This window comes from Mastigoproctus giganteus, chromosome 2, assembly GCF_048544385.1.
Source record: "Mastigoproctus giganteus isolate SK-2022 chromosome 2, ASM4854438v1, whole genome shotgun sequence".
Classification (NCBI taxonomy): domain Eukaryota; kingdom Metazoa; phylum Arthropoda; class Arachnida; order Uropygi; family Thelyphonidae; genus Mastigoproctus; species Mastigoproctus giganteus.
In genome coordinates this window covers 199,282,464-199,296,492 of record NC_143576.1, presented here as the reverse complement: position 1 = coordinate 199,296,492, position 14,029 = coordinate 199,282,464, and the positions used below count along the sequence as shown (strand labels likewise).

The following is a 14,029-nucleotide window of genomic DNA, read 5'->3' as shown; positions in this document are numbered from 1 at the left end:
TTTTTTAATCTATCATTTTAATTATCATGATACTGTGTACTATGAATTCATTTCTGAAGGTGTTGCTGCAAATAAGGAAAGATACGTGCAGGTGTTTCACCAGGTGCAAGAGACAATTCTAGGAAAGCAACTAGAACATCAGGCAGTGAAAGATTGGAAGTTGTGACCCAACAACACATCCTCGTACTTCTTACTTCTCATGCAACAAGACTGTCTTCTCATACAATTTTCTCAATTGTGGACCGTATCTGTAAATAAAACTGTTGTGTTAACACATCCTCCTTGACCTCTTACCATGCAATTATTTCTTTAACAAAACAATGTTTACAAGTCCATTGCCACCACTGCGAACAAGATGTTATTTTTAGACATATAATTCAAAATATGCTCTGTGCTATCCAGCCAGAACAGTTTCAGAACTGCTACCAGAAACTGTACCAACAATGACAAAAGTGCATTACTGCTTAAGGAGACTACTTTGAGAGGAACAGTGTCTAGGTTTAGCTATGTTTAATATGCAAGTCTGAGAATTTTTAATTGTACCATGCAGTACTGTTGACCAGGAGAAAAATTAATGAGAAATATTTATAAACAACTGAGTTAAGCATTATTAATTCTGAGAGGCTATCAGTCCTTATTACAAAAATGAATCCTTATACAGGCAACCCCAATATAACACGGTTTCGCTCTAACATGATTGATAAATTGAGGCAATCTTCGCCCAACGCGTGGTACTTATATAACATGGTTAGAGAATGTCAGTAAACCTCGCATAACATGGTATTTTTGAGCTTTTGTGTAGGGAAAACCCTGCTATTATGTTGGATGTAATTTTTCAACATTTCCACTCTTTTTGAATCATCGCTGTTGATTCGCTAGTCAAAAAAAAAAAAAATATTGAGAAATCCCTGTATTTTATTTTGTTGGGAAATCTCCATGTTACGTTCTGTGCTATTGAACTTGTGGAAAAATCTAGATTTCAAAGTTTTATTACTATTGCATAGCACGTCAGGCATCCAAAAGATTTAAGTCATCCAAATGTTGAAGTTATGTTTCTACCACCACAGTTATAGTAGGTTAATACAACTTCTTTCATTCAGATCAAGGTATTATATCCACCTTTAAAACTCATTACATCAGAAAATCATCACAATGGATTTTGGATAAAATTGATTCCGAATGTATTGAAGTGATGGAGGCATGGAAACATTTCTCAATTGTGGACTGTATCAGAATCACAGCTTTATTGCTCAAAGAAGTAAAACCGTCAACGTTAAATGCGTATGGAAAATGCATGGCCAGAGTCAGTTTGTTCAAGACATATGGTCAAACTGGCAGAAAACAGAATCGGTGCGATAGTAAAACTTGCTACATTGGTGAGAGGGAAAGGTTTTGATGATATGACTATTGAAGCCCTCCTGGGTAGCACAATTGATAGAATCACCCTCCTTCCCAAACCAGGTGGAAAAGACCCGAGTTCAAATTTTGTTGATGAAGCGAGGAATTTTTATGAGTCTTTTTCACAACGTAGCTGAATTAGTCGGGCGAGGGTATCGTGGTTTTTGGTTCCGGAAGCTCAGGTTTTTCCTCTGGCAAAACAAAAAATCTACCTCAGGACACACGCAAATTATAGACAATATACAGAGTAACATGGCCTTAGTCACTGATGCTCCTAAAAAAATAAAAAAGATATGATCACTGGAGACGTTCAAGAATTACTGGTAGAAAAAGAAGCCGGTGTAGCAGATTTGGTGCAAATGGCATCGGAGGTAAAATCAAATCAATTCAGATGATGATATCGCAGATGAAAATTCTAAACTTCCAGATTTTATACTAAAAAGCATAGTGGAAGGCAAATAGTTAGCCGAGCAATTAGAATCTTATATTTTGAATTCAGATTCTTGAATGAAAGGAGCCCAAAGTTCAAAAGGGAGCTTCAAAAATGCTTAGTTCCATACGATGAAATTCACAAAGATTTATCAAGCAAAAGCAAACAAACCCAGATTACTGATTTTTTAAAGAGAGCAGAAGATACACAAAATCTAGAATGGGTATTTTTGTTAGTTTTGTTAACATTTTGTTAATGAAATAGTGTATTTTTGTTATCTTTTGGAATGTAACCCCCTTTTTGTACTTTTTCTTAGGCCCGTATAATATGGTTTTGCACAATACAACATTTTACAGGAACCTAATAACCGTGTTATACAAGGATTACCTGTATAATAAGTGATGGATAACTCCTTATATAATAGAATTGCAAAAAAAAAAGTAATAAGAACTCTTTATTGCATACAAAACGCACATGCCGTACACAATACCCTTCATGGCTACAAGCCAGGGGTTATACTTTAGAAAAACTTACTTTTGCTGAAAGGTCAAGGGGAAGATATATTCTTTGTTTTGAAGCATTGAAGGGTACACCACGAAGTAGATTTGTTATACCTTGTACTTTTCCAAGATGGCTGGCAACATGATCACAATGAATATTTTGCACATCTGTATTGTTAAATAAGTAAAGAAAGTCATTAATATTAAGAATTTAGCTCCAGCATTGCTTATTAGTAACCTTCAATGTTTATGTTTATTGATATGAAGATTGCCTAAAAAGTAATGCCTCTTATTTCATAACTTTTGAAGGAATGGAGATAAATCAAAAAGGAAAAAAACATATGTATAGTTAAAAAAAGTTGTCTTAAATTTTATATATCATTTTCTTACATATGCCCCACCTATCAGTTGAAAATGTCTCAAATTATAAGGTGTATATAAAATTTTCCACAAATGAATACCACTGCTTTTTTTTTCTTTTAACAGAAAAAAACAATGTGTATCCTATTTGTGGTGCACATAATGAGCAGAGTCCACCATCCTGACTCCCAAGAAACCACAGTTTGCATGGCACTGACCTAAATAACCTAATTTTCTGCCTTTTACTAGATTTGACTTTTTTCTCTTTTCAAATTTTTTTTCTTTTCTAGGTTGAAAAACTTATGAAAGGGAAAATATTTTCTAGTATTAATGATTTTAGAGATGATGAAATGAATATTTCTAAAGGATATAGTAATTTCATAATAAACTTACCAGTAAAGGCAGATTTATTATAAAATTAGTTCATTAACTTATAGCTGCATCTGATACAAATACAGCATAATATTGTACAATTCATGAATATCAAAAATAAAATAGCCAAAATAAATGGACATTTTACTTATACCAATTAACTAGAAATGTAATACATACCCATGGCTTGCAATATGAGGTAAAAAATTGGTGACACTGACTTTTCCATATAATTTTCCATTTCCTGAATATTTGAGTGTGGCTTGTCATGTAACATTTCTTCCTAATAAAAAAAAAAAAAAAAAAAAGCAAGCTAAATATAGTTGAAATGTTAATCTAATAAGTCTGTTAACAATTAATATGAAATGTATGTTTCATTTAATCTAAAGATCTGCAAAATATTACCATGAACATGGACAGAAATAACATGATCAAATAAAAATGATAGATTTCTTTCCAATATCTCATCAATATTATGAATGCTGTGGCACACTACAGTAAAATATTAAAAACAGATATTCAAGTAAAAAAAAAAAAAAGTTAACAACATATATATTAGTAGTAAATAAAATAAAAACTGTAGTCAGAAAAGCAGCCAATAGGCAAGTAATACGGTTTCATTTGCTTTTAGGAACACAAGATACATTACATTGTATTTATTGTGCTTAAGAATATGAGATACATAAATAGTCACCGATCTGTAAAGACAATTCTGTTTTAAACAAACAGAGCTTATTCTAATATAGGAAAAGAATGTTCAGACTTGCAGCAAGCTTGGTATCTAACAGTAAGGATAAAAGATGACATCTGATAAGAGTCCTAATTAGACATCTCTATATAACCAAACAGGTCTTGTGCCACACAACACACTCTTGATAATCAAAATAAATTCTGTGAGTAAGCTTTTAGAAGCAGATGATTCTTGTTGCTGAAATAATAAACTATGGTATAATATGACCAAAAGAGCTAAGAAAAGGCATTCAACAATTAAAGCACTTAAGTAAAAAAAACATTTCCCACATATTACTTCACATAATTATCTACTTGGGAATATATTCAGGTGGCTATTAATTTTCAAGATCCTTTCATGAATAAACATTAGCTACTAAAGATACATTTCAATCCGCAACAACAAAATCAATATATCTCCATATGTTTGTTACAGAATTAGCTCCTTATCTACAAGTTGAAGGTAGAGCTCATTACAACTAGGCAAATTAAAGATTAACATCAAGATTCCAACAGAAATTTATTCTTTTATTCCACTAGTTTCTTGGGACATCTTTATATCTGAACAAATATAAACTAGATCTCTTCAATAAAAATTTCATCTCAGATGCCTTAATAATACCATATAATTTGAAAGTCAATATTAATAAATATCTGACTCAGAATAAGAAAAGAATGTCTAGTTATGGCTTTTGACTGTAATACTTGTCATATTAGAACCAGAGAGGCATGAAGACGATTCAGAAAGTTTGAAAGCTCATTACAACTAGGCAAATTAAAGATTAACATCACGATTCTAACAGAAATTTATTCTTTTATTCCACTAGTTTCTTGGGACATCTTTATATCTGAACAAATATAAACTAGATCTCTTCAATAAAAATTTCATCTCAGATGCCTTAATAATACCATATAATTTGAAAGTCAATATTAATAAATATCTGACTCAGAATAAGAAAAGAATGTCTAGTTATGGCTTTTGACTGTAATACTTGTCATATTAGAACCAGAGAGGCATGAAGACGATTCAGAAAGTTTGTAGAATGAATGTGAAAAATACAGCTTTTGAAACAGTTTTTATTTCAATGTTCAACATAGTTGAGCACTGAACCGAAATGCACACTCTGCAATGGTGCTCAAGCCCTTTTATACTTTACAAATAATAGTCCTTATTCTTCTCAGCAATGTGGTCTCACTGCACATCACCTCTTCATCTGAGTGAAATATTTTCTCACAAAGGTTATCCTTGGAAAGAAATAACAGAGGGCTAGGTTTGAAGAATAACAAGAGTGACTGATGGTTTCGAACTATGCATTTGCAATGACAGATGTTGCAACATTAGATGTGTGCTGGTACATTATCATGATGGAAAAAACAGGGTCTCTCTCTGCCTCTCTGAATAGTCCACAAAAATGGACTATTCAGAGAGAGAGAGAGAGAAAATAGTCCACAAAGGTGGAAGCAATCCTGCCTCCTGACTGGAGATGATGTGCATTTTTAGGTCATATCTTGATGCTGGACTTACAATCAAAGAGGTGTACTACCCATGTCTCATTTAATTATTAAATTGAACATAAAGTCTTCAAGATTTCATTGATTAAATTGAACATAAAGTCTTCAGCCTTGTGCAGGCGTAGTTTTTACGGCTCCAGAAAATAGAGAAGTTTTTTCTGTTTTATTAACTTAAATTGGCATATTAACTTATTTTCTAGAGTAGCTTTATATTCCTAGTTATGATACTTAGTTTAAATTTTAACTTAGACAGAGATTTTTTAGGTTATTACTTAGTATCGGTAAGGGTATCCAATCCACGTGTTTTACAAGTTTTGCAGATCCGGCAAATGGGAAGTTTTTTTAGCTATCTTTAGTATTATTGACTAATTGTTATATTAAATTATTTTCTATAAGTAGCTTATAGACCTAGTCAAGATCCTTGGTTTATTCTGAATTGAGACAGCAAGATATTGGAAGTTAATTAATACTTAAGTGTCCATAGATTTACCATTCGTAACTTGCCGTCATTGTTATAGGATACAACGTTATATCCCGAAGTAGATAGCGTTAGCTTAGTATAGTATATAATATTATCAATTAATCAGTAAAATTTATTAATCTTGTTAAACTTCATTGTCAATTAAATTGTACTTTTTACCTAAATAAATATAACGACTTAGATTTTACAAACGTAACATAATTAATTAATACATAACTTGATATGGAAGTTATATAACAGAACTCGAAGATAATACTCGATACGGAAAAAAGATATATAATGTTATAACTGTGTTGGGTTATAATTTTGTACTGAAGTTTAGGGTTATAATTTTGTACTGAAATTGAAATTGAATCAAAATCATGACTCAGACCAGAGCAGCAAAGCAAAAGGCTCAAGCTAAATGGAGTGCTGTGGCTCAGGGAAGAACTGAGGGGGGGGGGCAGTTGCCCTCTGAATCACAGCCTTTTAAAATGCACTGCTTGCTTGATGTTTGTGCAGCAATCAGGTACGGGACATGACATTGCCAAGGGGGATGTCTTTGTGTGTGACCGATGTAAGGAGTGTGAGGAAATCAAGCGAAAACTCAGCGTTCTTATGGGCCTATATGAGAGCCTGAAGGACTGGGTGGATGCCCTCGAAGGATCTAAATTGAGGGGCCCATCAAGTTCTCAGCTGCCCACATTAATACCAGAGCTTGCACTTGAACATCACGCAACACAGCGGCAACCCCCAAGGCAGAATGTGCTGGTCTCACAGGAACGTAGTTGTTGGTGACTCTATTGTCAGGGAAACAGGGAACATGGTATGTAAAAAGGATAGATGGAACAGGACCAGGGTATGTCTGCCAGGGGCAAAGGTTGATGAGGTTGTAGAGCGGATATCATCTTTTAAGGGCACAAAAGGTGATATTGTTGTACACGTTGGCACTAATGATATTAAGTAGGAAACCGGTGGAATTACTTAACAAGTACAGGTCACAGTTTAAAAAAAGCCATGAATTAGGGTTGAATTTGAAAGTGTCTGCAATTTTGCCAGGCACGATAGGAGGGAGTATAGGATGAGAGCCCTGTAGATCAATTCGGCCCTGGAAAGACTGTGCAAGGCTCAAGGGGTAGAATTTTTTTCAGCCTGGTCTGTTCTTGTTAACAGGAGAGACTTCTTTTACAGGGATGGGATACACTTAAATAGAAAGGGTGCAAGAATGTTTGCTGATGCTATCGAGGCAGTGTTAGGTGGGTCGGAAAACTGCTAGATTGGTGGTATACAAAGACTAATAGATTAACAGTAGCCACTGGCAGAGGTGAAAGTGATTCTTGCACTGCTTCTATTGGAATGAGCAGCAGCCTGGAAAACAAGATGCAGGGTACTACAGAGACTGCTGGGAATCATTGCGGTACAAGTAAACATTTGGGTTGTGTTAAGGTAGCTAAGAATAGAAACAGGTGCATGTATATTTGCGTATACACCAATGCTAGGAGTTTGATAAATAAATTTGAATTTGAGGTATTGCTCAAAACATCAGACGCAGATATTGTTGGGATATCAGAGACATGGTGTTACACGGATATAAGGAATGCAGAACTAGAATTTGGAGAGTACAATGTGTACAGGAAGGATCGGAAGGGAGGTTGTTGTTATTTGGTTTTTAGGAGCATTAGCAACTAAGGCCATATTGCTACAGGATATGCGATGGTCATTCCCTGACCTTTTCGCATCCTCCGTATTTGTTGGTGACGGGCTCGAACACCGGTCTAATCAAGAAGCGTGTGCTACGCACTGCTGCCCCTTCCCACCTGGCTACGGAGGCGCCTAGGAAGGGAGGAGGGGTTATGCTATTAGTTAAGAAACACATATCCAAGGGAGTGAAGCCAGTCGAAATCGCTGAACAGTGCAGTGTTAAGTCAGTTTGGTGCAACATAAGCATTGGGAGATCAAAATTGAGAGTAGGAGTGTGTTATATGCCTAATTACTCTCATGAGTATAATACGAAACTGTACAGGGAAATAGAGTGGGCCAGTAAATCAGAGAGTTTTATAATGGTGGTTTTTCATTTCCCAGATATTGACTGGAATTTGTGGGTTGGTCACTCACACACTAGCAATGCTTTTGTGAATTTATTGGATGATTGTTTTCTGCATCAGCAGGTTCGGGAGGCAACTAGAGAGAGTAATACTATTGATTTGATTATCAGCAGCGATTCTTCATGCATTAAGAATCTGCAGATAAAGGAACCACTAAGTGACAGCGATCACAGTGTGCTGAAGTGGAATTTACTCAAAGAGGTAACTACCATCAGGGGTAAAAGGAAGGGTTTTTGCTTTCGTAACGGTGACTACGGTGGTCTGAGACAGTATTTAAATTCTATACGGTGGGACCAACTGATGATGTTACCAACAGCAAATTCAAAATGGGAAGCATTCAAGAAACATATCTTGGAAGCTACTAGGCTTTACATACCAACTAAGAAATATTTTTCAAGGTTTAGGCCTAAATGGATGTCAGATGAACTAATGAGACATATGGCAGAGAAGAAAAATGCATGGAAGAGAAGACGTATAAATTTATGGGTGACTTGCAATACTCTTGATGCATGGAAGACAAATTAATGGGTGACTTGGAAGCCTATGATAGATATAAGCTGGTCTGTAACCAAGTCACAAAGGAGATTAGGCAGGTAAAGGCAGATTATGAGAAATCTGTGCAATTTGATTGGATACTATGATGTGGTCACAAAAGAACTGGATGCAGGGAATAACTTTGATATCATATATTTTAAAAAGGATAGGTAGAACAGGACCAGGGTATGTCTGCTAGAGGCAAAGGTTGATGACGTTGTAGAGCGGATAACATCTTTTAAGGGCACAAAAGGTGATATAGTTGTACACGTTGGCACTAATCATATTAAGAGCAGGAGACCGGCGGAATTACTTAACAAGTACAGGTCACTGATGAAAAAAAGCCGTGAATTAGGGTTGAATTTGAAAGTGTCTGCAATTTTGCCCAGACACGACAGGAGGGAGTATAGGATGAGAGCCCTTTCGATCAATTCGGCCCTGAAAAGATTGTGCAAGGCTCAAGGGGTAGGATTTTTTTCAGTCTGGTCTGTTCTTGTTAACAGGAGAGACTTCTTCTACAGGGATGGGATACACTTAAATAGAAAGGGTGCAAGAATGTTTGCTGATGCTATCGAGGCAGTGTTAGGCGGGTCGGAAAACAGCTAGATTGTGGTATACAAGGACTAATAGATTAACAGTAGCCACTGGCAGAGGTGAAAGTGATTCTTGCACTGCTTCTATTGGAATGAGCAGCAGCCTGGAAAACAAGATGCAGGGTACTACAGAGACTGCTGGGAATCATTGCGGTACAAGTAAACACTTGGGTTGTGTTAGGGTAGCTAAGAAAAAGAACAGGTGCATGTATACTTGCGTGTACACCAATGCTAGGGGTTTAGTAAATAAATTTGATGAATTTGGGGTATTGCTCAAAACATCAAAGGCAGATATTGTTGGGATTTCAGAGACGTGGTGTCACACAGATATAAGGAATGCAGAACTGGAATTTGTGGAGTACAACGTCTACAGAAAGGATAGACAGGATAGGAAGGGAGGAGGGGTTATGCTATTAGTTAAGAAACACATAAAATCCAGGGAAGTGAAGCCAGTCAACATCACTGGCCAGTGCAGTGTCGAGTCAGTTTGGTGTGACATAAGCACTGGGAGATCAAAATTGAGAGTAGGAGTGTGCTATAGGCCTAATGACTCTGATGAGTATAATAAGAAACTGTACAGAGAAATAGAGTGGGCCAGTAAATCAGAGAGTCTTATAATGGGGGATTTTAATTTCCCAGATATTGACTGGAATTTGTGGGTTGGTCACTCACACACTAGCAAGGCTTTTGTGGATTTATTGGATGATTGTTTTCTACATCAGCATGTTTGGGAGGCAACTAGAAGGAGTAATACTCTTGATTTGATTATCAGTAGTGATTCTTCATGCATTAAGAATCTGCAGATAAATGATCTACCAAGTGGCAGTGATCACAGTGTTCTGAAGTGGGAGTTACTCAAAGAGGTAACTACCATTAGGGGTAAAGGGAAGGGGTATTGCTTTCGTAAAGGCGACTACGATGGACTGAGACAGTATTTAAATTCTATACAGTGGGATCAACTGATGATGTTACCAACAGCAAATTCAAAATGGGAAGCATTCAAAGAACTTATCTTGCAAGCTACTAGGCTTTACATACCAACTAAGAATTATTGTTCAAGGTTTAGGCCTAAATGGATGTCGGATGAACTAATGAGGCATATGGCAGAGAATAAAAATGCATGGGATACATACAAATTAACACGTGACACAGAAGCCTATGATAGATACAAGTTGATCTGTAACCAAGTTACAAAGGAGGTTAGGCAGGCGAAGGCAGATTACGAGACATCTTTGGCAAGGGATGCAAAGAAAAACAGCAAAGAGTTCTTTACTTATGTAAACTCTAGAAGGGAGGGGATGAATCAGATTGGTCCACTTGATATCGATGTGTCAACTGTTGATGACCCTGCTCAGGTAGCTAACAAACTAAATGAATATTTTGCATCGACATTCACACACGAGGAGTTATTCAGCGAGGAGAATGCCAGAGGTGTATTCAACTCTAGCAGTAAGCTAGAGAATCTTGTAATAACTGAGAGTAAAATGGAGGAGAAATTGTTGAAGATAAACACAAGAAAGGCACCTGGGGTGGATGGGATCTATCCAGTTATATTAAAGGAGGCAGCAAAAGAAGTAAGCAAACCCTTAGCCATAATTATGAGAGCTTCCTTGGACTCAGGGGAGGTACCCATGGACTGGAGATGTGCAAATGTGACCCCGATTCACAAGGGAGGATCAAAGGCTGACACAAGTAATTATAGACCTGTGAGTTTAACTTCTGTTCCCGGAAAATTAATGGAGGCACTGGTTAAAGAAGCACTGCAGGATCATCTAGACAAGACTTCAGTTATAGCTCAGACACAGCATGGTTTTGTTAAGGGGAAGTCTTGCCTGACCAATTTGATTGGATATTATGATGCAGTCACAAAAGAACTGGATGCAGGGAATAACTTTAATATTATATACTTGGATTTTAGAAAGGCTTTTGATACTGTTGCACATGGAAGACTGCTGCACAAATTGGAGCATCGTGGCATTAGAGGCAAATTGCTGCTATGGATAAAGGAATGGTTGAGTGGGAGCAGACAGAGAGTGGTAATCAATGGACACTGCTCATTACTACATATGGGAAGCAGTAACCCCAGAGTAACGTATCAACTCTGTGGTACTACACTGACAGTGGCAGAGAACGAAAAGGACCTAGGGGTATTTGTGCAGGCAGATATGTGCTATTAGTGGAGTCCCTCAGGGTTCAGTGTTGGGTTCATTCTTCGTTGGGTTCATTCAGTGTTGGGTTCATTCAAGCAGTAACCCCAGAGTATGGTATATCAAGCTTAATGTCCAAGTTTGCAGACGATATGAAGATTGGCAGGGTTGTTAAGGACACTAATAACAGTACGTTGCTGAAACATGATCTAGAAAAGTTGAGCAGATGGGCTGAGAGGTGGAAAATGAAGTTTAACATTGACAAATGTAAAGTTATGTTATGTTATTTTGGTTTTTCGGAGCATTAGCACCTAAGGCCATATTGCTCCGGAGATATGTGGTGGTCATTCACTGACCTTTCCACATCCTCCATATTTGGTGGGCATGGGCTCAAACCCCGGTCTAATCAAGAAGCGTGTGCTACGCACTGCTGCTCCTGCCCGCCTGGCTACGGAGGCACCGACAAATGTAAAGTACTGCATATGGGAAGCAGTAACCCCAGAGTATCGTATCAACTCTGTGGTACTACACTGACAGTGGCAGAGAACGAAAAGGACCTAGGGGTATTTGTGCAGGCAGATATGAAGTTTCCTGAGCAGTGCAGATGGTCTGCAAGAGTAGCGCATGGTGTCTTGTCAACGATATACAGGACTTTTTCTAGCAGGGATAAGGATGTGATTATCCCCTTGTATAAAGGATTGGTCAGACCAAACCTTGAGTACTGTATACAGGTCTGGAGGCCTCATTTTAAGAAGGATGTAGAGCTATTGGAATGAGTACAGAGAAGGGCAACAAGATTAGTAAATGAAACAAACAGTTGCTCTTACGAAGAAAGGCTTAAGTTTTGCAAATTACAGTTTCTGGAGACTAAGCACCTGCGAGGTGATCTGATTGAGGTGTATAAAGTCTTCAATGGATTGAGCATGCTCACTGCTGATGGGATACTTCCTCTTGCTCAGAATAATCACCTGAGATGGCATAAATTTAAATTGAGGAAAGACAGATATAGGATAGATGCGCAGCAGTTTGCCTTTAGCCAGCGGGTAGTTGGTTGGTGGAATAGACTTCCATTCTTTGTTGTGGAAGTTGATATCCTAAATAATTTTAAGGCTGAGCTGGACAGGTATTTGGAATGAACAGAGGGGTGAAATGGGAGCAGTTTTATTTTTTGGCTGCATAAGCTTGCTTTCTTGCATTATATGCCTCTACTAATGCTAATGTCACCTAAATCTCCACAAATTGTGTTCTCGTATCATTACACAATACTTTCTGGTTACTGTTTAATAATTTTTTTAAGGGGCTTAGAGGGGGAACAGGCATTCTGTGTGTGTTATTGGATACTCATCTAAAACACTGATGGATCCAATATCTTTCTATTCTAGAAGATTTAGGAGAAATCTAGTTGGCCTGCTTCCCTGAAATCCACTCATGCACACCTTCTCGATGGTAAGCCCTGTTACGGCACTTAGGCGACGAATGTGTAGAGTGGTTCTCTTCAAGATGCCTGGTCAGCATGAAGAGGAAAAGACCAAACGCTCCAGCACATGACAGTAAGACGAAACAAATGGCCCTGAATCCCCAGCCGCTTTCGCTCCTCCTCTTACAGCAGCAAGCGGATCAAAGTAGAAGTGGAGGGTATTAAGAATCTCTGGGTACGACCAGGCTGCCAAGCACAGAAATTGAACTTGGCCTGTTACAACGTATGATCGTTCATTGGTGAAGACAGGATATTAGAGCTGGAAAAGAAATTAGAAAATGTGAATTGGAATATCGTCTGTTTGGCTGAAACAAGAAGAAATGAATCACTTATAAGTTTATCAAGTTATGTTATTGTTATTTGGTTTTTAGGAGCATTAGCAACTTAGGCCATATTGCTCTGGGATATAAGGCGGTCATTCCCTGACCTTTCTCCATCCTCCGTATTTGGTGGTGATGGGCTCGAACCCCGGTCTAATCAAGAAGCATGTGCTATGTACTGCTGCTGCTTCCCACCTGGCTATGGAGACGCCCCAGTTTATCAAGTGAAAATCTGTACACCAATGGAAACAGTGAAAGGAGCGAAGGTGGAGTTAGCTTTCTGGTCCATAAAGATATAAAATACAACATTTTGGAATTCAAAAGTACATCACCGAGGGTGTCAAGACTTCTACTCAGGATTTCTAAGAGGTATAATCTAAAGGTTATAATGATTTATGCATCAACATCGAACCATGATGATGATGAAGAGGTTGAAGAAATGTACACCAAAACTGAGTCTTCTAGATGAACAGAAAACTCACTACACTATCATTATGGGGGGACTTCAATGCTAAGTTTGGAAAGAGACAAACAGTGCAGAAAGGGGAACTATAGGAAATTTTGGAATTGGTGAAAGAAACGAAAGAGGTGAAAGACTTGTGTAATTTACAGAATCTTGAGGAATGTCAGTAATGAACACTTTTTTCAAGAAAAGGGTGAACAGAAAGTGGACATGGAAGAGCCCAAATGGATTAACAACTAATGAAATTGACTTCATCCTCACCAACAGACAATATATCATGAATGATGTTACTGTCCTGAACAAGGTAAATGTTGGAAGTGATCACAGAATGATAAGATGCACACTTTATATAGATGTAAGAAAAGAAAAGAAAAACTGACTCAAGTAAATAATACAAAGGTCTTTGAGATAACAGAAGAGGAGAAAAAGCAGCATGTACTGGAACTTAAGAACAAGTTTGAGCTTCTGCAGACTGCTCAGGACCAAGATATCAACAAGGAATATTACAACTTTCTGAAAGTGGTAAAGCCCACGAAACCTATCGGTAAAAAGAAATCCAAAGAAGAAAAAATTAATCAAGAAACACTTGTTATGATGAACTGAAGATGACAAATGAAGAGCAAGAAAAA

General features: G+C 37.4%; 1 protein-coding gene across 1 annotated transcript in view; it reads right to left on the bottom strand.

Annotated features, from left to right (window-relative positions):
- The window catches only part of sicily (NADH dehydrogenase (ubiquinone) complex I, assembly factor 6 homolog sicily), a 102,474-nt gene that overhangs the window by 40,851 nt on the left and 47,594 nt on the right, over nt 1-14,029 (bottom strand). The window contains exons 5-6 of the mRNA XM_090390123.1: nt 3,241-3,343; nt 2,363-2,496 (exon numbers count right to left, since the gene is read on the bottom strand). Of these exons, the coding sequence (XP_090246249.1) occupies nt 2,363-2,496; nt 3,241-3,343 (237 nt within the window). The remainder of the gene's footprint in view (nt 1-2,362; nt 2,497-3,240; nt 3,344-14,029) is intronic.